At 37.3% G+C, this 21,423-nt stretch overlaps 1 protein-coding gene across 5 annotated transcripts in view; it reads left to right on the top strand.

Annotated features, from left to right (window-relative positions):
* Positions 1-2,451: 2,451 nt before the first annotated feature.
* DPP8 (dipeptidyl peptidase 8) overlaps positions 2,452-21,423 on the top strand; it is a 60,491-nt gene continuing 41,519 nt past the window's right edge. For 2 of the 5 annotated variants that reach the window (XM_082619835.1, XM_082619839.1), the window contains exons 1-3: positions 2,452-4,465; positions 6,708-6,977; positions 11,596-11,708. In XM_082619835.1, coding sequence (XP_082475961.1) covers positions 4,429-4,465; positions 6,708-6,977; positions 11,596-11,708 — 420 coding nt within the window. In that variant the 5' untranslated portion in view covers positions 2,452-4,428. The remainder of the gene's footprint in view (positions 4,466-6,707; positions 6,978-11,595; positions 11,709-21,423) is intronic. The other 3 variants (XM_082619838.1, XM_082619837.1, XM_082619836.1) reach the window with 3 other exon arrangements.

The raw sequence follows: 21,423 nt of genomic DNA, 5'->3' as shown, positions 1-21,423 counted from the left end.
GTGTGCTAGATAACTTGCCTTTTCCTGAGGAGTTCCTAGAGTGTAGGGCAGCATAATATAGCTAAGTAGGCTTTGTCAAGCACACAGTTTGCTTGTGTTTGGCAAGGCCCAGGCCTGAGTGATTCAGCCAGTAAAGATCCAAGGAGCCAGTTTAGGGACTTCCATGGTGGTCCAGTGGTTAAGATTCCGCCCTTCCAATGCAGGGGTGAGGGTTCAATCCCTGGTTGGGGAATTAAGATCCCACATGCCATGAAAAACAAACAAACAAAAAAAAAAAAACAAGGAGCCAGTTTAGCCTCAGACAGTTTATTACTTACATGTATAACAAAGGGAAGAATGCCTCAAGGTGCCAGTGGTCCTTGTCCCATATATGAAAAAGGACACTACTGAAGCAAAAGAAAGGGCCAGGTGACTGCAGTGTAAGTTCTGGGATAACTGGCTTCTGAGGAGCCAGTTCTAGGCTGCAGCCAGTTCTAGGTTTTTATATTCTCAGCCCTATTCTGATGGGGGTGAGGCAGAAAGCCCACACCTTCTCAGAACCTGGGAGGGTTCTGAGAGAACCCCCCTGGCTGACCCAGGGGAGAACCCCAGGGGAGACCCCCAGGGGAGATTGCCTCAAGGTCTTCATAAGACTGTTCCTTTCCAGTTCTGGAAAGATCACAAAGCATTCTGCTACAACTCAGATAGCCGTTGGTTCCAGCCTTTGCCTAGGAGGCCTATGTGGATACATGCAAGATGGCCAGTGTGCGTGATGGAGATGTTCCCCCCACAGATTTCTCAGGGTTAGAGGCTTTTTAACCCTGCCATAGAAAGAGAAAATAACACTGAAAACAAAGAAATCTGAATTCAAATCTAGTTCAGTCTGTCATTAGGCATATGACTTCAGCACATCCTTTACCTCTCTGGAGCTTGTTTTTTTTTTTTTTTTTTTGGTGTTTTGTTTTGTTTTCCCCTGAGGTTTACTGTTAATCTCTCTCTTTTTTTTTAATTTTTATTTTTTATTGCAGTATAGTTGATTAACAATGTTGTGTTCATTTCAGGTGTACAGCAAAGTGATTCAGTTATACATATACATATTTCTATTCTTTTTCAAATTCTTTTCCCATTTAGGTTATTACAGAGTATTCAGCAGAGTTCTCTGTGCTATACAGTAGGTCCTTGCCGATTATCTATTGGAGCTTGTTTTTTTAAATCCATGAAATTATATATTTTTTATTTGCTTTTGGAGAGGTCTTTTTCCTCTTACTCAACTATAAACTGCAGGAAGTCAGGGATTTTGCTTACTTTATTCACTGTTGTAGCACCAGTGCTTGGAACAGTGACAGGCACATGGCAGAGATTCAGTAAACATTTGGATGAATGAAATGAAGTGCAAGATGTTTCATTGTACTTTGTTAGCATGTGCATCTGCATTCAAAGCCTTAAAACCTACTTTCGGGTGTTTTTTTTTGTTTGGGAGTTTGTTTATTTGCACAAAATTCATAGAGGAATCCCAGTGAAAACATGACTGTACTTTTAGAGGAACTCAACTGAAAAAAAATAAAAAAGCCTGAGCAAAGACTCATTTAACCTCAGAGTGAATAATTGCATACTGAGGAGTAGAACATGGCACCCAGATGGATCTTTTATTACAAAAAAGCCTAATGACACACACCTCTGACAAATGGTTCCTTGTAATAATAGAAAATAGGGAAGGCCCAGCTTGTCCACTGTTTTGTTCTACACCTTCCACTTTCCCAGTCATCTCCCGAGGCTCCCCTTTTCTCTTTCTCTCAGCCAATGTATGGTGTAGAATAGGAAATAAATTGCGGGTCAAGAGACCTGCCTCTGGTCCTGATAATAGCAAGCCACTCACTTCCCTGCCCTGGGCACCAGTTCCTTCATCTTTATGTGTTTGTATGACACACGTGGTTTTCGTTAAGTGCAATTAAGTGACGTTATTACATCTCTTTCACAGATAAAGAAACCATGGCTCAAAGAGACTGACCTGCTGAAGGTCATTAGTTAGTACTAGAGCCAAGCTTTCTGACTCCAAGTTCAGGTTTCTTTCCACCATAACAGTGAGACACCCAGAAAATCCCCAAGGTCCTGCTCCTTCCCTCTCCATGTCATCTCCATGAAGGGGCAGGGATTTTTGCCTGGCTTGCTCCGTGTTCTAATCTCAGTGTCTACAGCTCTGCCTGGCACATAGGAGGCACTCAATATATATTTGTCGAAGGAAAAAAATAGATGAGTACGGACGTGCCACAGTTCGTCCTGTGATTTCCAGCAAGTTACTGCCCCTTTCTGGATTTCTTCTCTGTCCCCCACCCCCGCCCAGTTTCCTTCCCGCGCCTCGTTCGCTCCTCCGGCCACTAGATGGCACTGTCGTAAGGGAACCTCGCCGAACAGAGAGCTGCGCTCTTCTTGGCCCCGTTGCGCCTTCCCCCGTTGGAGGGCAGCGCTCAAGAAACCGGAAGTGCTGGAGCCGCCGCCGCCGCCGTCTTTAAGTGCCGCGTTCACCGCTTCGGTTACCGCCGGCGCCGTAGCCAAGGAGGCCGCTGCCCCCGGGTCGGGAGTGGAGGCCGCGCGGCATGAAGCGGCGCAGGCCCGGTCCATAGCGCGCGTCAGGACGGTCCGGGCGGGGCCGGGGGGGGAAGGTGCAGTATCCGCCCCCTCTGCTTCCCCTTCGCCCGCAAGGCCTGCGCCCCAGCCCACTCGGGCCTCTCCGCCTCACGGAGGAACCGCCCGGCGCATTCTCCCGGTTAGCCCGCTCTGCGGTTTACGCGGCGCGCCGCCCTGCGCGGGCCACAGCCGGTGGCGGGGCCCCACTTGCCGGAAGAGGAAGCCCAGGCTCTCAGATTCCGAGTCAGCCAACGTTCACTGGGCGCCCCCTGAGCGCTGGGTGCTGGCCTCCGGACTTCCACGTCCGTTATCTTAATTGAGGCTTGCTGGGGTTGGGAGCCGGGTATTGTCCGGGCTTACAGATGAGAAACGGAAGCCCACAGAGGCGAAGGGATTTGCCTAAAGTCCGACTGTGGCAGATCGGATTCGGACTGAGATTTTCTGGTTTCCCAGCTGGTGTTCTTTCTACTTCCCCACTTTAGGTCGATTCCCTCCTTGTTTACTGGCCGCTTCTCATTCTATTTCACCTACCCGGCACAGGATAGGTGCTTTTCTTTCCTTTTTTTTTTTTTTTCCCCAAACCTCTCCCCTCTCACTTTTCTTCTAAGACTTGGCATCCCCCCAGTCCCCCTTCTTAATATTCTCTGCTACACCTCTCCTCTTCTTCCGCATTCTAGCCTTCAAGATCTTTGCCCACTTTGTGATAATGAACCTCTCAACTAGCTGACGAGTGAAATAGCTAGGCTTCAACGAGGCTTGGGGTGTTTAAGTGGACAGACTGGCGCCTGGATTAAAAATTAAGGAATGACATTTGAGTGGGTCCAAATTCAAGAGTCCTGAAGCTATTTTCGAACCCTACGTGCTCTTCTCTGAATGAGGGGCTTAGTGAATGGGAAGGTGTCTTGACATCGTAGTCCGTTGTTGCTGTGTTAGCACAACTTCACTTTTTCCCCTCCATTTGCCACTGAGCCACATCTCTCTCCATCACCTATCTGGGCTCCGAGAGCCCAGAATTAAAACCGATAACAAAGTGACAGGTATAATCACAGGCCCTGCTTTTCTTCTTTTACTAAGCCAGAGTTTCAACAAACTTAACACTTCCGTTTCTAGAGAAGTTACCTAGTTCAGTTATTTTCAGAGTATACGTGGAAAGGAAATAAGCAAAAATGGAATGCACTGAAAATGGGTAGAACTGGAAGTTAGTTCCCTCTGCAAAAATGACTCTGTAGTTCTTAGTGGTTATTCTATTGAGTCTATTCTGTTTCCAGTCAGCTAAATATGTATTCTGTAAAATAATACAAATTGGTTATTATGTAAAAGGCAGAAGAACAGGACCAGGCACATAGAAATAAATTTTATTATGAATCTGTCATTTTTGAAGATTTGCAGTAGCCAGAGTAACCTCACATCTGTATGCCTTTTATACTTTTAAATGTTCTTCCATAATTTACCTTTTAATGTGTATCCGGATGTCAGGATTTACACTACCGTTTGGATATTCTTTGGAGTAAATTGGGCTATACATTTCTGAAATAAAATCAGTTTATAATTTTCATAATTAAAGTGCAGATACAAGATAATTCAGGCATTGTATATTATATCAAAAAGAATATGCATCAGTTTCAAGTACTATTTGAGACTAGGTTTAATCTTTTTGGGCACATACGATCCATTTTAATAATGATCAGCAGCTTTATATCTTATTTCATTATCCTGGTGAGCAGGATTGGATGGTGAGAAAAGGAAAGACTCCTGTGAGAAGAGAGCAGGATGAGCAGAGGGATCTATGCTTGAAGTTGAGTCACTTCAAAAAGATCTCTTTGAATGTGGAAGAGATCTGAACAGATGAAAATACAATCAGGTAGGCACCAGGGAAGGGCCTTAAGTGAAGAGGTAGGTGGGGCAGTGAAATATATGCACTGTGCTAAGAACATGTACTGACCTATTTTCTAATTTTTACAAGTAGAAAACTTGGGTCACATATTTTGAGAATGTATTTGTATGTAAGGTGTTACAGAAATCTGGAAATTAAATCAGTTAGTTACACATTTGTGTAAATTACTAAAATTATGTAATATCAGGTCTAGCCTAGGAAATGCAGGATATACATTGACCATAAAATATAGAATAGTGTCATTTGAACTGTAAGTGTGTGTGTGTGTGTGTGTGTGTAGAGAGAGTCAGAGAAATAGTCCAGGGACCTAGTACAATTTAGGAATACCAGATAGTTTTGCTTAAGTGCAAGGTAATGGCAACTTTTATGTAAGAGACATGTCAAAATAATGACTCAAGAAGCTGGGCAGTAGGCTTGGGAAGTCTGTCTGAGCTTCCCTGTTCCATCCCCAAGCTCTATTGTTTCAAGCAGTGGTTTGGAGATGAAGTTCCAAGTTTAACACAAGGGGAGTTGAGAAGAATGAGCCCAGTTTGTATATCTCCTTGTCTCACCTGTCCCTTACTCTGTCAGGAATCAAACTAGATCCATTGACACATTTGATAGAAAACAGACCTCCACCAGCTTTTAGATGGGCAAACAGCCACTACTGTCATGTACTGCTACTTAATATCAATATGCTGAATACCAGTTGAGCTAAATGACTTTTCCTCTGTTGAGCTGTTTAGATTTTAATCATTGGAGGTAAATGCCCAGTTGTAATAATATTACAAGTTGTTTACTATAGAATTCTCCAGTAGATTTTCTGGCTGCTCTTGCTACTGTTACATTGAAAACGGTAGTGTAGTTCACTGTAGCCTGAAAAAAGACACAATATCGTGGCCGTGGCCTCACAGTTCTGTTCCTTTTGAATGCCATACAGCACACCAGCACACCTGATGGACTAATTCACAACCCATACCTGCTAATGACTTTTTCTCTCTGGTTGGTAGTTTTTACCACGAACTCCTGTTAACCTGTGAAGTCAAGGTTTAAAAAAGACATCATGTTAAAATACAGCCATGTATTGATTTTTGTTGTAGAAGTAGTTAATAATTATGTGAATTGGTTGCACAAATGCAATATAGTTTATCTCCTAAGTCCACATGTTTTGGACATTTATTAGTTCAAAAAGAGCAGGTTGCCCCAGAATTTTTGTTTATGTTGCTCCTTTTTGGTAGCGTTATGAATAATGCGTGTCAGAATATCATACAGTGGCTTATAATAACACTTCTTGTTATTTTCTCTGATACTTTGCACCTGTTACATTTAAATATTGAAATAGATAAAGGAAAAAAATATCCTCTTCTGGATTTGTAAAATGAAAGATACACCATTAGTAGATGAAATCTTAATACTGTTTTGGGGTTGAAGTCGTAAATTGGGTTTGGACTTTTATCAAAATATTGATATTACAAACATTAAATGTTTTGTGCATAAACGACAACTAAAGCCACTTTTTTCTCATTTAATCATAGAAGTTTTATAATCTGTAGTAATAGTCACATAAATTCCTTATAGTATAGAGTTACACAGGGGATCATCAGATAGTGATGTCTAGGCAAGAGCAAAAGACAAAGAAAAAATGTACCAGCCAGTTAGGTCTTTTGTTGTTTGGAGTCTCATTTAAAAGGAAACAGTATTTATATTATCTTGAGTAAGCTCCCTAGAAAGGTTATTAGAAGTACATTGTTTGCCACAATTTTATAACTGTTCTAATTGGTCGTGATTATTTCTGTTCTCTGAAGAAGTCCACATTTATCAAATGAGTTACTTTTTTTAAGTGCAAAAACACTTAACTCCCTTGGCACATTTAGCTTCACTATTGTCATGCTCTTTGAAGGAACATAGCAGCCAACTGGCATATGGCCCGTTTCCTTCCAGTGTGGGAAAGAAAAAGGAATTTTGGCAAGAGATACCTAAGGAGAGCCTTTTATAAAAGTTCCCCAAGAGATTTATAGTCAACTGTGAAATAGACATGACCTCAATTTTTTTTTAATCTCATTTTTAAAGAAAAGGGGGAGCTATTGCTTTTCTTATGAAGTTTAATTGCAACTGTACTGAAAAGCATTTTTTCCCCTTTTTTGGGGGGTTGGGGAGCCCTATCAGACTGTCATTCTGATTAATATAAGAGAAGGCAGACCTGTGAACTTCATGTGCCTTATTTTTCTAGGAAAATGCAACATGGCAGCAGCGATGGAAACAGAACAGCTTGGTGTTGAGATCTTTGAAACTGCAGAGTGTGAGGAGAATATTGAATCACAGGATCGGCCTAAATTGGAGCCGTTTTATGTTGAGCGATATTCCTGGAGTCAGCTTAGAAAGCTGCTTGCTGATACCAGAAAATATCATGGCTACATGATGGCTAAGGCACCACATGATTTTATGTTTGTGAAGAGGAATGATCCAGATGGGCCTCATTCGGACAGGATCTATTACCTTGGTGAGTATGAAGTCATAGTTTCTGAAAGGAAATGCTTTCTTAATTCAAACAGGCTGGATGCAATTGGCACTCAAATTTTGGTGAATAAATAAGTGAATGAATCAGTGATGGTTCCACCAAAGGAAAAAATAATAATTAGAAGAACTTCAGTTTTGGTGCTGTTTTCATTTTGTTTTGTCCCATTAACTTGATTTTTATTTGCACATAACAAATCATGAATTGATCTGATCTTACTTTCAAAGTAAAGATGCCAGATATTACTTCTTCCTAAAGCTAGTTCAAAGTGCCTTTCCTTAGGAATGGTCAGATTAGGAACACAAATAATAAAAACAGTAGTTTGTTCCCGCTCTCAACAGCTACTGCTTTCATTTTTTTAAACCAAGGCTGGTTTTGGTCTCTTCTTCCTGAGCCCATTCACTCCAGGTTTAAGGTCTGTCTTCATTAAATGTACGATACCACTGATTGACATTTTTGTTTCTTTGTTTGTTTATGCACCTTAAATACTTTACTAAGATGTTGTAAAAGGAATAGGTAGTAAATCCTGAGCAACTATCATGCTTAGGCACAGCTTAGTATTGAAAGAAATGACTAACCTAGCACATCTATAGACACAGGGCAGTGGGTAAAGAGCTAGTCTTGGAATCAGAAGCCTAGGCTCTGGTATCCTCTCTTTGCTGACTTGTTTACCCTGTGGGTCTCAATTTCCTCATCTATCAAATGAAGGTTAATGTTTATCTCATAGGATTGTCTTAAGTATTAAACATTTTACATGAAAACATTTCCAACTTAAACAAATATTAAGAAACACAATACTGTTCTTGTACAGCCAAACCAAGTTTTATTGTACTATGGCTAGTTTGAGGAAGGAAACTAAAAAGGGAAAGAAAAAAAATTTGTAGACCCCATTCCTATCCCCCAAGCAGCTGTCTTCATTACAGTATTATTTTTTAGGATTGGAAATAATAGTTGTAAATTATAGTATGCTGCCTAGCATTCACCAACTGGTAATTATTATTTGTATTAGCTTAAGTCCCAAAGGCCTATTCATTAATTGTCGCTCATTGAGCACATTTATTGAGATGATGCTAAAATATTTAGGTAAGTCATCTGAGTAGGAAATATATATATATCTTTCTCAAGAAACTTATGCTATGGTTTTTTTCGGAGGCAGAAAGTCAGACTTTCCTCAGATTGGAGAAGCAATATAAGAAAAGCCCATCCATACTTGCTAAATCAGGCAGCTTGGTTGGAAGAGAGTTTGGGCACAATTAGGGGGGGAACCCTTATATTTAGTATAATAGTTAAAAATTATAGCCATACCATCCATAATTCTTAACTATAAACAAATGTCTCACAAAAATGTTTATGAATTAACCATTAAAACTGCTTAAAGAAAGGGATTTCACTCCCAGTACAATAGTTGAAATGGAATCACAAGCCCATAAATTTTGGAGTTTCCTTTCTGTAGTCACGCTATTTTATTTTCCTAACCCAGAGCCTGAAGGGAATGAATGGTGGTTAGAATAAGGAAGAAAGGATGTGAGAGACGGGAACACTGGAGGAACTGAGGCCTGAGTTGAGTCCCACAGCTAGGGGTTGGGTGGGAAAGGAAGGGCTGAATAGCCAGAGATGTGTTTGAGGGCTGACCTGCTAATGTGCCTTTGTTTATTAAGTTTTTAACAATAGGTTTTCTCCCCTCCTCCAAAGCTGTTTGACATTTTTTTTTAAAGAGATATTCTCTGCATGAGTCCACATTAGTAATTGTAGATTCATTTTTTTTTAAGTAACTCCAGAGTATTCCATTATATAATTGTGCCATCTTTTACTTAACCAGGCCTCTAGTAATGGGCATTTAGGTTTTTCTGTTTTGGTATTAACAAAAAATAAGGGAGCAGATATCACTGTATTAGATCATTTTTGTACTTAATAGGACTAATTCCAAAGAGTGGAATTATTGGGACAAAAGGTGTACAGATTCTGAATTTGCATTGATATTGCCAAATTGCCCCTCCATTGAGGTTATAGAGTTTACATCCCTGCCAGCATTGTCTCAGAGTATGTATTTCTCTACACCTGTACCAATAGTGAGTAATAAAACTTCTTTTTATCTTTCCCAGTCTGATTGGTGAACAGCAGTTCCTCACTGTAATTTTTTTTTAATTTTTAATTGTTTTTTTAATTAACATATAACATTATATTAGTTTCATGTGTACAACATAATGATTCGATATTTATATACATTGTGAAATGATCACTACAGTAAGTCTAGTTAACATCTGTCACCATACATATAGTTAATAAAAAATTTTCTTGTGATGAGAACATTTAAGATTTATTCTCTTAGCAACTTTCAAATATGCAATATGGTATTGCTGTACATTATATCCCCATATTTCATTGTAGTTTTAATTTTCTTATGAGTGAGGTTGAGCATCCTTTCCCATATTTACAAGGCGTTTGTATTTTTCTGTGACTGATCTGTTTGTAATCATTGTCTATTTTTTATTGGGTTGTGGGTGCTTTTCTTATTGACATAAAGCACTTTTTTGTACAAGAAGGGAATAACCCATTGTAGTATTTTTCCCTGAGATTTAATGTCTTTTGCCTTTAGTGCCTTTTGCCCTTCTGTAGAAATCTGTGATTTTTTTTTTTTTTGGTAGTTAAATTTTTACTTTTTATGTAGTTTTGCATCACATCTAGAAAGGCTTTCTCGGCTCCAAATTATATTTTTTGAAATCTTTATTTACTTTGGACTTCGTTTTGTTCCATTGATCTGTCTGTCAAATCAAGTGCCAATGTTATGCTGCTGTTACTATTATTATTTTTATCGTAACTTTAGATGTTTTACTATTTTATAGTACTAGTCACCCTTCACCACTCTTTTTCATACTTTTCTTGATTATTTTTGTTTGCTTGTTTTTCTGTGAGAACTTAAAATTAGTTTAGAGCTCCTTTCTCCCAATCCTATTTATACTGTTTTAGGATTACATTATATTCATAGATGAAGTTAGGAAAATTGACAATCTTTATAAAATATTGAGCTTTTCAAGAAAGTTGTATGCCATTTCATTTGCTCAAGTCTTTTATATCCATCTGAATATTAATATTTTTCCATGTAAATCTGTTGTTTCAGAAATTTTAATATACTTCGGACACCAATAAATAGCAGTGTGTCAACGGGAAAGAAACAATGGGAAAAGGTCATTTTGTGTTTATACAGAACTGATGTGTGTGTACATAGAATGCGTTGGAAATTTTTATTGGTCAAGGTTGAAGCCAAGGAAGGCATTATGGAACAAGGAGCAGTTTTAAGAGGAGCATTTGAAGTGATTGTGGATGGCTCTCATTTGAGGGTAGATGAGAACCAGCTTTTTCATATTTGCAGGTTGAAAGCTCTTAGAAGGAAAAGGCTTAAGGAGGATATGATCATATTTTGTAAGATTATGAATGGTATGGATAAGTGACTGCAGTCTTAAGAATTATGTAACAAAGTAACTCTGGAATGTACAAAATAGATCTAAGGCAAAACTAAGTGCTGAAGTAAATATCAGCTGATACCTGACTTTTTACTCCAAAAGGCAACACAAACTAAGAAAGGTTTAAGAAAAGTTTAGGATAATAAAGGGATAAAGGAATCTGTGGGTATTTGGGGAGTCATCCCCCACCTTTGCAAGGGTTAGCATGGAAGTTACCATGCCCTTCCACAGACTGCCTTCTCTGCCATTATCAGAAACACAAGGCTGAGGATTTGTTCCACTAGAGAGAGTTTTTGTTCTTCCTGTGTGACTTATTTTCTCTTTCCTTCACTCTCCCCTAGCTTTTTTGGAAGTGATACCTTTCTAGCACCTTTTAGAGTAGAAGGACTTTGTTTTACTTTGAGTTTTCTTTGGTTCACCTCTTCATAACCATGTTGTATTTCTTTTACTTCACTTTGGTATGTAGTTTATTCTACATTGCTGTGATCTTCCCATTCAGTTATTGTATGATTTCACAGAATAGACCTATCTTCTTCTTAGTGTAGACCTCTTTCTTTCACAATTCTCGAATAAAGGATAAAGAGACTTTTAACAAATCAGATATCAGATTCTATGTTGTTTTAATATGAATGTACTTTCATTTGAAACTTATTAGTGATTATAGTGGTAGAACATTTATAGTGAAGAAGAACTCAAATTGTTAGACCTATGTATATTTCTAAGCAAATATTTTAAATGATTCATAAAAAGAAGAAGCTTGGTATTCTGAAGTTGTCACAAAGTACCCCCATTTGGAATCTAATGAGTCTATTGCCAACTTGTAAGACACTAACAATTAAAAAAAAAAAAACTAAAAGTGACACTTATCCTTACATCATCTTATACACTTTTATGTTTTGTTTTGAGAGGGACTAAAATTTGAATATCAAAAGGAAACCTGAGGATTCTTCTGGGAGCCTGGGTTTTACTGAAGAAAATTACCGTGGCATATGGCATGTGCATCTCCTACTTGTTAACATTCATTATAGGTTCCATAGAGTACAAAATTTTGCAGTATATAGAAGGCATTATATACTTACTACTACAATTGTGGTAGATTGCTATTTTTTAAAATAACAAAAAATGATTGTTTCCTTTTATAGCTATGTCTGGTGAGAACAGAGAAAATACACTGTTTTATTCTGAAATTCCCAAAACCATCAACAGAGCAGCAGTCTTAATGCTCTCTTGGAAGCCTCTTTTGGATCTTTTTCAGGTAAGGTTAAACATTGTTATTCCTATGATTTTGTGTATGTTTTTAGATACTGCATTTGTTTAGGGACAGAAATTCAATTGGGGTTTTATATTTGAAGTAGATATGAATCAAAAGGAATTAAAACATTTTTATGTTTTTGCATGTATGACCATGAAATTTCATTTAATTCTCAATATCTGAAACTAGGGATAGTAGATATTACAATTCAGTTTTTTTTGTTGTTGTTGTTTTTTGGCCGCCCAGTACGGCACGGCATGTAGGTTCTTAGTTCCCCTACCAGGGATCAGCCTGTGTCCCCTGCAGTGGAAGGGCGGAGTCTTAACCACTGGACTGCCAAGGAAGTCCCCAGGTCTTTTTTGGCTACCTTTCTCCCTGTTTAACTATCTTTCCCTTCTACAAACTTGCTAGTTATGTAATTCTCACATTTTGGTGCGAGAGTTATTCACATAAAAGAAGTAATGTATATTTCCTGAAAGCTTTTTATTCAAATCTTTAAATTGAATTTGTATTTCTAATATTTAGTAACAGTACTAATGTAAGGGTTAAATAAAAATACTAAGTTCAGTTTTTTTTCTAAATAGCATAATTCAATTTATGTAAAATCAAAGGTTAGGTTTTTTTTTTTCTTCAATATTTTGTCTTTAGACAATATGTAAATGGTTCAAAACATCCCAAGAACAAGATGGTAGTTTGGGTGTGACTGTTTGCCTTTTTAGTTCTCATTTATTATTTTTACATTGAGTATTGAATAGAATATTTGGACTAAATGAACTAAAATGTGATATTTCTCTTAGGAAGTAAAAAAAAAAGGTTCCATGACAACTAATCATTTTGACTGCAACTATTTATCAGGGATGTTGTTTCTTACATTGGTTTGTGACTTTCCTTTAAAACAAAAAAATTCCTTATTCTAAGAACAGTGTGTTGAACTGAAATAGTGGTAGTTTTCTCATGGAAAAGGTTGCAAATTAGTGAGTCAGAGTTTTGGGTTTTTTTTTTAAGCTTTATTATGGAAAATTTCAAACCATACAAAAGTAGAGTCCTATGCAAACTAGTTTTAACAATTTTCAAATCTTTGCCATCAGTGTTTCACTGTAGCCTTACCAGTCCTCCCTCATAATCCCTATCCCCACTTTTCAGATTATTATTATTTTTTTTTTAAGAGTTGGCATTCTTATTTATTTATTAATTTGGTTGCGCCAGGTCTTAGTTGCAGCTCGCCAGCTCCTTAGTTGCAGCACATGGACTCCTTAGTTGCGGCAGGTGGGCTCCTTAGTTGTGGCTCCAGGACTCCTTAATTGCTGCTTGCCAGCTCCTTAGTTGTGGCATGCGAACTCTTAGTTGCGGCATGCATGTGGGATCTAGTTCCCTGACCAGGGATTCAACCTGGGCCCCCTGCATTAGGAGCACAGAGTCTTATCCACTGCACCACCGGGGAAGTCCCACATCTCGGATTATTTTTAAAGAGTTCCCAAATATGTCATTTCACTCCTAAATAAGTCAGTATGTATCTCTAAAGAATATAGATTCTTTTTAGACATCATCATATCTTAAAAAATCATTGATCATTTCTTCATATAAAATATTCAAATTTCCCTGATTTTTAAATTTCTCTTTTTTTACACTTGATTTGTTAAATCAGAATCTAAGTAAGGTTCATATATTACAATTGATTGATAGGTTTCTTAAGTTTCTCTCACTTTTAATCTATTGCTTTCCTTTCCATCCTTTTTTTCCCCACTGCAGTTTATCTATTGAAGAAAGAGGGTCTGTTTTGCTGATTGTATTCCTGTGGTGTTATTTGATATGTTCTTCAGTCTCCTGTATTCTCTGTAAATATAAATAGGTAGTCAGATCTCGAAGTTTCATCAGACCCAGGTTTCCTCTTTTTTTCTCCCCCAATAATACTTTACAGATCAAAAGAATTGAAAGCAGGGTCTTGAACAAATAATTCTATACCCATATCTATAGCAGCATTATTCACAATAGGCAAAAGGTGGAAGTAACCCAAGTGTCCATGGACAGATGAATAAATAAACAAAATGTGGCATATCTTGGGTTGGCCAAAAAGTTCATTCAGGTTTTTCCAGAACGTCTTTTTTTTTAATAAATTTATTTATTTATTATTTATTTATTTTTGGCTTGTTGGGTCTTCATTGCTGCGTGCAGGCTTTCTCTAGTTGCAGTGAGTGGGGGCTACTCTTCATTGCGGTGCGTGGGCTTCTCATTGCGGTGGCTTCTCTTGTTGCGGAGCATGGGCTCTAGGCGTGTGGGCTTCAAGAGTTGTGGCACGTGGGCTCAGTAGTTGTGGCTTGTGGGCTCTAGAGCGCAGGCTTGGTAATTGTGGCTCATGGGCTTAGTTGCTCCGCGGCATGTGGGATCTTCCCGGACCAGGGCTCGAACCCATGTCCCCTGCATTGGCAGGCGGATGCTTAACCACTGTGCCACCAGGGAAGTCCCTCCATAACATCTTATGGAAAAATCTGAACTAACCTTTTTGGCCAGCCCAATACATGTGATGGAATATTATACGGCCTTAAAAAAGAAGGAAATTGTGACACGTGCTGCAACATTGATGAACTATGAAGATATCATGATAAGTAAAATAAGCCAGTCACAAAAGGACAAATACTGTCTGATTCCACTTATATGGGGTGCCTAAAGTAGTCAAATAGACTACTAGAATGGTAGTTGCCAGAGGCTAGGGGAAGGAAAAATGAGGAGTTGCTGTTTAATGAGTTTAATGGATATAGAGTTTCAGTTTTGCAAAATGGCAGAGTTCTGGAGATGGGTTGCACAGCAATGTGAGTATAGTTAACAGTAGTGAACGGTACACTTAAAAATTGTTAAGATAGTAAGTTTTATGTTATATATTTTACCACAGTTAACAAAATAATATTTCATAGACAACGTTGTATGCCTCCATCAAAAGTCGTATAGAGCCTTATTTATCTTGTGATGATAGCACCCTTTGATCATTACCTAGATCCATTATAAAACAGTGAAATTTTATCATTCCTTCTTCACTTATTAACTGAAAAACTTCTATAAAGAGAAGACTGCTATTCAACAACTATTCAGTTATTCTGAGTTCTAGTTCACAATAGAAAGTCAGGATGTTTCTTGTCCTTTATTTCCCATTTTTCAAATAATCTATGTTCTACAGTCTTATATACGTGATCAGTTAGGGGTTTTGGAGGGTATTTTGTTTTTGTATCTTTATAAACTTACAGTGTAAGCCTGTTTGGTATCTTTTGATCCATTGACAGTTATTATTCTTATTGTACAAATGTCTTATTTTTGGCTGTTGGAATCGCTTTCAACTTGACATGTCAAATCCTTTTGACGAGACCCTGGTAATAGTTGATAGTGCTCTTGCTTTCTGCTGTGAAGATGTGTCATGATCATCCTTCACATTGCTTATCCCATGCTTAGAATCAGCCATTTCTCTCTAGTTCCTTTAGGGCAAAGTGGTGTTAAGAGACCATGATCTGGGTACTAGAGATGCTTATTATTATTAGGTTGTTAATTGTTTCTAGGTCTTTTTATTGGGCAAACTAGGGAATACATACATTGTTTGTGTGGGTGTGGGTATGGGTGTGTGGGTGTGTTTGAAATGTACAGATCACCAGGAAGTCATATCAATTCAGATAAGATATAAGGTCAGACTGATATATCCAGTTAAGATATTGCACTACAGGATTTTTCTTTAACCTCATTTATCCTACATATGAATTTTCTTTCTCTGGTGCCCAAGGTCCTGTTTTAAACAACAGTATGATTACTCATTTGCTTTACTCCATACTACACACAAAACAGTTTTAAAATAACAAATGAATCAGTGCTAATTACTTAACAGTAACTTGGAATTGGTCTTCTCTGTGTGGTCATGCTATCAGTTCTATACAATTAGATTCATTTGCTTCATTTTGTTTTCAAGTGTTAGGAATTCCTTTGTTTTTAATTTAATTTTTGTAGAAAATAGTTATATGGTTCCAAAGTCAGATCTACAAAACCAGAAGTATTCAGAGAAGCTCCCCGTCTCCTCTACCCTATTTCTCCCCCTCTCCTTCTGGATAATCTTTGTGTTTTTAAATGGCTTATCCTTCTTTTTTTAAAAATATAAGCGACTACATAGATATTCCTATCCCCATTAGATAAATAGTAACATACAGTATACATTTTATCCACCTTGCAATTTTCAAATAACAATGTATCCTTCAAATCACTCCGTAAGAATATATAGTCAGTCTTCCATATCCACAGGTTCAGCATCCTTGGATGCAGAGGACCAGCTGTACTAAGCCATTTTATAATCTGAGGGACTTGAGCATCCACAGATTTTGGTATCCATGGGGGTGGGGGGTGTCCTAGAACCAATCACCCACAGATTCTGAAGAACAACTGTATACATAATCTATTTCTTTTTACATCTGTGTTGTGTTGTACAGACCAATCATGTTCAACCAGTTCCCTCTTGATGGACATTTTAGTTATTTTCAATCTTTGTATTACAGATAGTAGTGCAGTAAAATGGTTTGGGCTTTTTACATTTTTGCCAGTGTATCTTTAAGCTAGATTCTTAGAACTGAAATCACTGGACCAAAATGTATATGGTTTTGTAATTTTGCTAGATATTATCAAATTTTCTTCCATAGGAGCTGTGCCATTTTGAATTTCCATCAGTAAGGTGTAAGTGTGCCTGTTTTCCCAGAGACTCTCCAACACAGTATGTGGTCAGACATTTGGATTTTTTGCCAATCTGTTAGATAGAAATGGTATCCCAGTGTAGTTTAATTTGCTTTTCTTTTATAGGCAAAGTTGATCATCTTTTATCTCTAACCCATTTTTCTGTGGCGTGATTGGTCTTTTTCTTCATTTTTAGGAGTCTTTTATATACTGGAGATATTAACCCTTTGTCTGTGATATAGTTTCGGATGTTTTCCTGAAGTTGTAATTTGTATTTTTACTTTCTTTATGGTGTGTGCGTGTGTGTGCGCACGCCATGTGGAAGATTTTTGTGTAATAAAATTTATCCATCTTTTTGGTATTGCTTCAAGAATTTGTGTCTTCTGTCTTAGGACAGTTTTTCTACACCCAAGTTATAAAAGAATTTACCCATGTTTTCATCCAGTGCTTTATATGGTTTCTTATATGGTTTTATTTTTTAAAGCTTTATTGAGGTATAATTGGCATATAAAAAGTTGCAAATATTAAAGTGTACAATTTGATAGATTTGGATGAACATTTGATGTACCTGTGAAACCCTTACCTCAGTCATTACCCTCAGAAGTTTCCTTGTACTGGTTTGTATTCTCCCCTACCCACCCATTCAGTGGTACAGGCAACCAATGTACCAGTCTCGCACAGTCCTTCATAAGATTTATCTCTAAATATTTCATATTTCTTTATTCTATTGTAAATGGCTTTGTTTTCTAATTTCAATTTCTGGTTGATCATTGCTAGTATTTCTTTTTAATTTTCTAAGTGCTTTCTCACTTTTTTTTTTAATTGTAGTTGATTTACAATGTTGTGTTAGTTTCTGGTGTACAGCAGTGATATATATATATATATACATATATATATATATATTCTTTTTAGATTTTTTTCCTTTAGAGTTTATTACAAGATACTGAATATAGTTCCCTGTGCTATACAGCAGGGCCTTGTTGTTTATCTATTTTATATATAGTAGTTTGTATCTGCTAATCCCAAACTCCTAATTTATCCCTCCCCCACCTTTCCCCTTTGGTAACCATAAGTTTATTTTCTATGTCTGTGAGTCTGTTTCTGTTTTGTAAATAAGCTCATTTGTATCTTCTTTTTTATATTCCATGTATAAGTGATACCATATGATATTTGTCTTTCTCTGTACTTCACTAGTGTGATCATCTCTCAGTCCATTCATCTTGCTGCAAGTGGCATTATTTCATTCTTTTTTTATGGCTGAGTGGTATTCCATTCTGTGATGTATGTATATCACATCTTCTTTATCCATTCATCTGTTAATGGACGTTGAGGTTGCTTCTATGTCTTGGCTATTGTAAATAGTGCTGCTGTGAACAGGGTTTTTCTTTTTTAATTTGTTAATATGGTAAAACAAAACATCACTTGATTGTTGAGTGTTAAACCAATCTTGCATTCCTGGGATAAAGCCCACTTGGTTCTAATTTATTATCCTTTTAAATATTGTTGGATTCAATTTGCTAATATTTTGTTTAGTTTTTTTATATCTATGTTAATGAGGAATATTGGTCTGTAGTGTTCTTTTCTTGAAATTTGTCTGATTTTGGTAATAGTGTTATGCTAGCCACAGAATAAGTTGAGAGTTATTTCCTCCTTTTTAATTTTCTAGAATTTGTTTGGTAGAATTCACCAGTGAAGCCATCTGGACCTGTAATTTTCTTTGTGGAAAGGTTTTTAACTACAAATTCAATTTCTTCCTTAGATGTAGTGCTATTCATATTATGTTATTTCTTTTTGAGAAAACTTTGGTTGTTTGTGTCTATTAAGAAGTGTTTTCATTTCATGTAAGTAATCAAATTTATTGGCATAAGTTTCATAATATTCTCTAATCTTTTCAATGTCTGTAAGAATCTTTGGTGATGTCCCTCTCTTATTCCTGATATTTAATGTAATTTGTGTCTTCTCCACTCCCAGCCTTTTTTTTTTTCCTAATAAATCTGGCTAAGAGTTTATCAGTTTGGTTTCATTTATTTTTCTCTGTCATTTTGTTTTTTTCTATTTCATCATTTTATGCTCTAAACTTTATTAATTCTTCTCTTCTGCTTACTTTGGATTTTGTTTGTTCTCCTTTTTCTAGTTTCATAAGGTGGTAGCTGAGGTCACTAGTCTGAGACCTTTCTTCTTTTCTTATATAGGCACTTAATGTTATAAATTTCCCTTTAAGTACCACATTAGCTGTAGCACATACGTTTTGATATGTTGTGTTTCCATTTTCATTTAGTTCAAAATACTTCCTATTTCCCTTTAACCCATAAGTTATTGAGAAGTGTACTATGTAGTTTCCAAATATTAGCATATTTTTCAGAAATTTGATTTCTAATTTAATTCCACTCTGATCCAAGAACATACTTTGTATGACTTAAATCTTTTCAATTTTTTTTTTTTTTTTTTTGCGGTACGTGGGCCTCTCACTGTTGTGGCCTCTCCCGTTGCGGAGCACAGGCTCCAGACGCGCAGGCTCAGCGGCCATGGCTCACAGGCCCAGGCGCTGCATGGCATGTGGGATCCTCCCAGACCGGGGCACAAACCCGTGTCCCCTGCATCGACAGGCGGACTCTCAACCACTGTACCACCCGGGAAGCCCTCTTTTCAATTTTTTAAGTCTTGTTTTATGGCCCTGAATGTGGTCCATCCTTGTACGTATTCTGTGTTCACTTGAAAAGAATATATGTTCTGTTTTTGTTGGGTCTATAAATGACCATTAAATCAAATTGGTTTATTGTATTGTTAGTCTTCTATGTCTTTACTGATTTTCTATTTGTTCTATCAGTTATTGAGAGAGAATGTTGAAATCCCCATCCATAATTGTAGATTTGACTGTTTCTCATTGCAGTTCTATTAGTTTTTCCTTTAGTATATATTTTGAAGCTGTGTTATTAGGGGTATAAGTGGATAGGATTGTTATATCCTATTCGTAAATCTGCTGCTTTCTTGGTTTGAAATGACCTTCTTTATTTCAAGCAATATTCTTTACTCTGAAGTTTACTTTGATGTTAATATAGTTCCTCTAGCTTCCTTTTGATTACTGTTAGCATAGAATAAGCTTTTCCATTAAAAAAAATTTTTTACCGGCTTTGTTGAGATATAATTCAAATACCATACAATTCGTTCAAAGTATACAATTCAATGTTTTTTAAGTGTATTCAAAGGGTTCTGTCACCATCATCACTATCTAATTTTAGAACTTTTTGTCATCTGCAAAAGAAACTCATTAGCAGTCATTCCCCATCCTTGCACACTCTCTAACCCCAGTCCAAGGCAACCACTAATCTACTTTGAGTCTCTATAGATTTGCCTATTTTGAACATTTCATATAAATGGAATTGTATAATATGTGGGCCTTCATGACTGGTTTTTTTCTCTTAACACAGTATTTTCTGGATTCATTCACACTATAGCAGGTAATAATGCTTCGTTTATTTTTATGACTGAATAATATTCCATTGTATGGCTAGACTACATCTTATTTATCCATCAGTTTATGGATAAAGTTGGGTTGTTTCAGCTTTGGAGCTTATATGAGTAATGCTGCTTTTAATGTTCAAATGCAAGATTTTGTGTAGATTTGTTTTCAGTTCTCTTGGGTATATATCTAGGAGTGGAATTATTGGGTTATGTGGTAACTGTGTTTACATTTTTAAGGAACTACTAAATTGCTTTCCGCGGCAGCTGCATCATTTTACATTCCCACCAGCTATGTATGAGGGTTCTAATTTCCTACAGCCTCACCAACACTGGTTGTTGTCCGTCATTTTGATTATAGCCATCCTAGTGGATGTGAAGTGATACCTCATTGTTATTTAATTCGCATTTCCCTAATGACCAGTAATGCTGACCATTTTTTCATGTGTTTATGGGCCATTTGTGTACCTTCTTTAAAGAAATGTCTGGGGAGGGCTTCCCTGGTGGCATAGTGGTTAAGAATCCGCCTGCCAATTGCAGGGGACACGGGTTCAAGCCCTGGTCCGGGAAGATCCCACATGCCGTGGAGCAGCTAAGTCCGTGCGCTGCAACTACTGAGCCTGCGCTGTAGAACCCGCAAGCCACAACTACTGAGCCCATGTGCCACAACTACTGAAGCCCACACACCTAGAGCCCATGCTCCACAACAAGGGAAGCCACAACAACGAGAAGCCCAAGCACTGCAACAGAGCATAGCCCCAGTTTGCTGCAGCTAGAAGGAAGCCCACATGCAGCCAACAAAGACCCAAAGCAGCCAAAAATAAATAAATTAATTAATTTAAACAAAAAAGAAAAGAAATGTCTGGGGAATTCCCTGGTGATCCAGTGGTTAGGACTCTGCACTTCCACTGCAGGGAGCCCGGGTTCGATCCCTGGTTGGGGAACTAAGGTCCAGCAAGCTGCATGACGAGGCCTAAAAAAAAAAAAAGGTCTGTGCAAGTCCTTTGCCATTTTAAATTGGGTCTTTTTAATGTTGAATTGTAAGAGTTCTTTATGTATTCTAGATACTGGACTTTCTTTTCTCCCATTCTGTGGATTGTCTTTTTATCTTTCTCTTTAATTGCAGTAATCATTAATTTATTGGTAGAAAATCAGCCATAATTACCTTTGGCAAGTATTTAGTACTATAATCATTAATTTAAATCTATACATTTAAACACATTTTGATCTCTCCTTTATCGAGATAAGACATTTTTGTGACTTCCCCTTTTTTCTATTCTTCATTTACCTTACTCTGAAGTTCTTATACCTTCATTTAAAAAAATAATACACATAATATAAAATGTATCATCTTAACCATTTTTGAATGTACATTAGTACATAAGTGGCATTAAGTACATTCACATTGTCGCAAGCATCACCGCCATCCATCCACAGAACTCTCTTTGTCTTGCAAAACTGTAATACTATACTCGTTAAACAATAACTTCCCATTACCTCTCTGCCAAGCCCCTGGCAACCACCATTCTACTTTCTGTTCCTATGAGTATGACTACTCTAGGTGCCT

This window comes from Mesoplodon mirus, assembly GCF_964341445.2.
Source record: "Mesoplodon mirus genome assembly, chromosome: 4".
Taxonomy (NCBI): domain Eukaryota; kingdom Metazoa; phylum Chordata; class Mammalia; order Artiodactyla; family Ziphiidae; genus Mesoplodon; species Mesoplodon mirus.
Note: the sequence above shows the minus strand (reverse complement) of the source record. Positions and strands in the feature narration are given on the sequence as shown.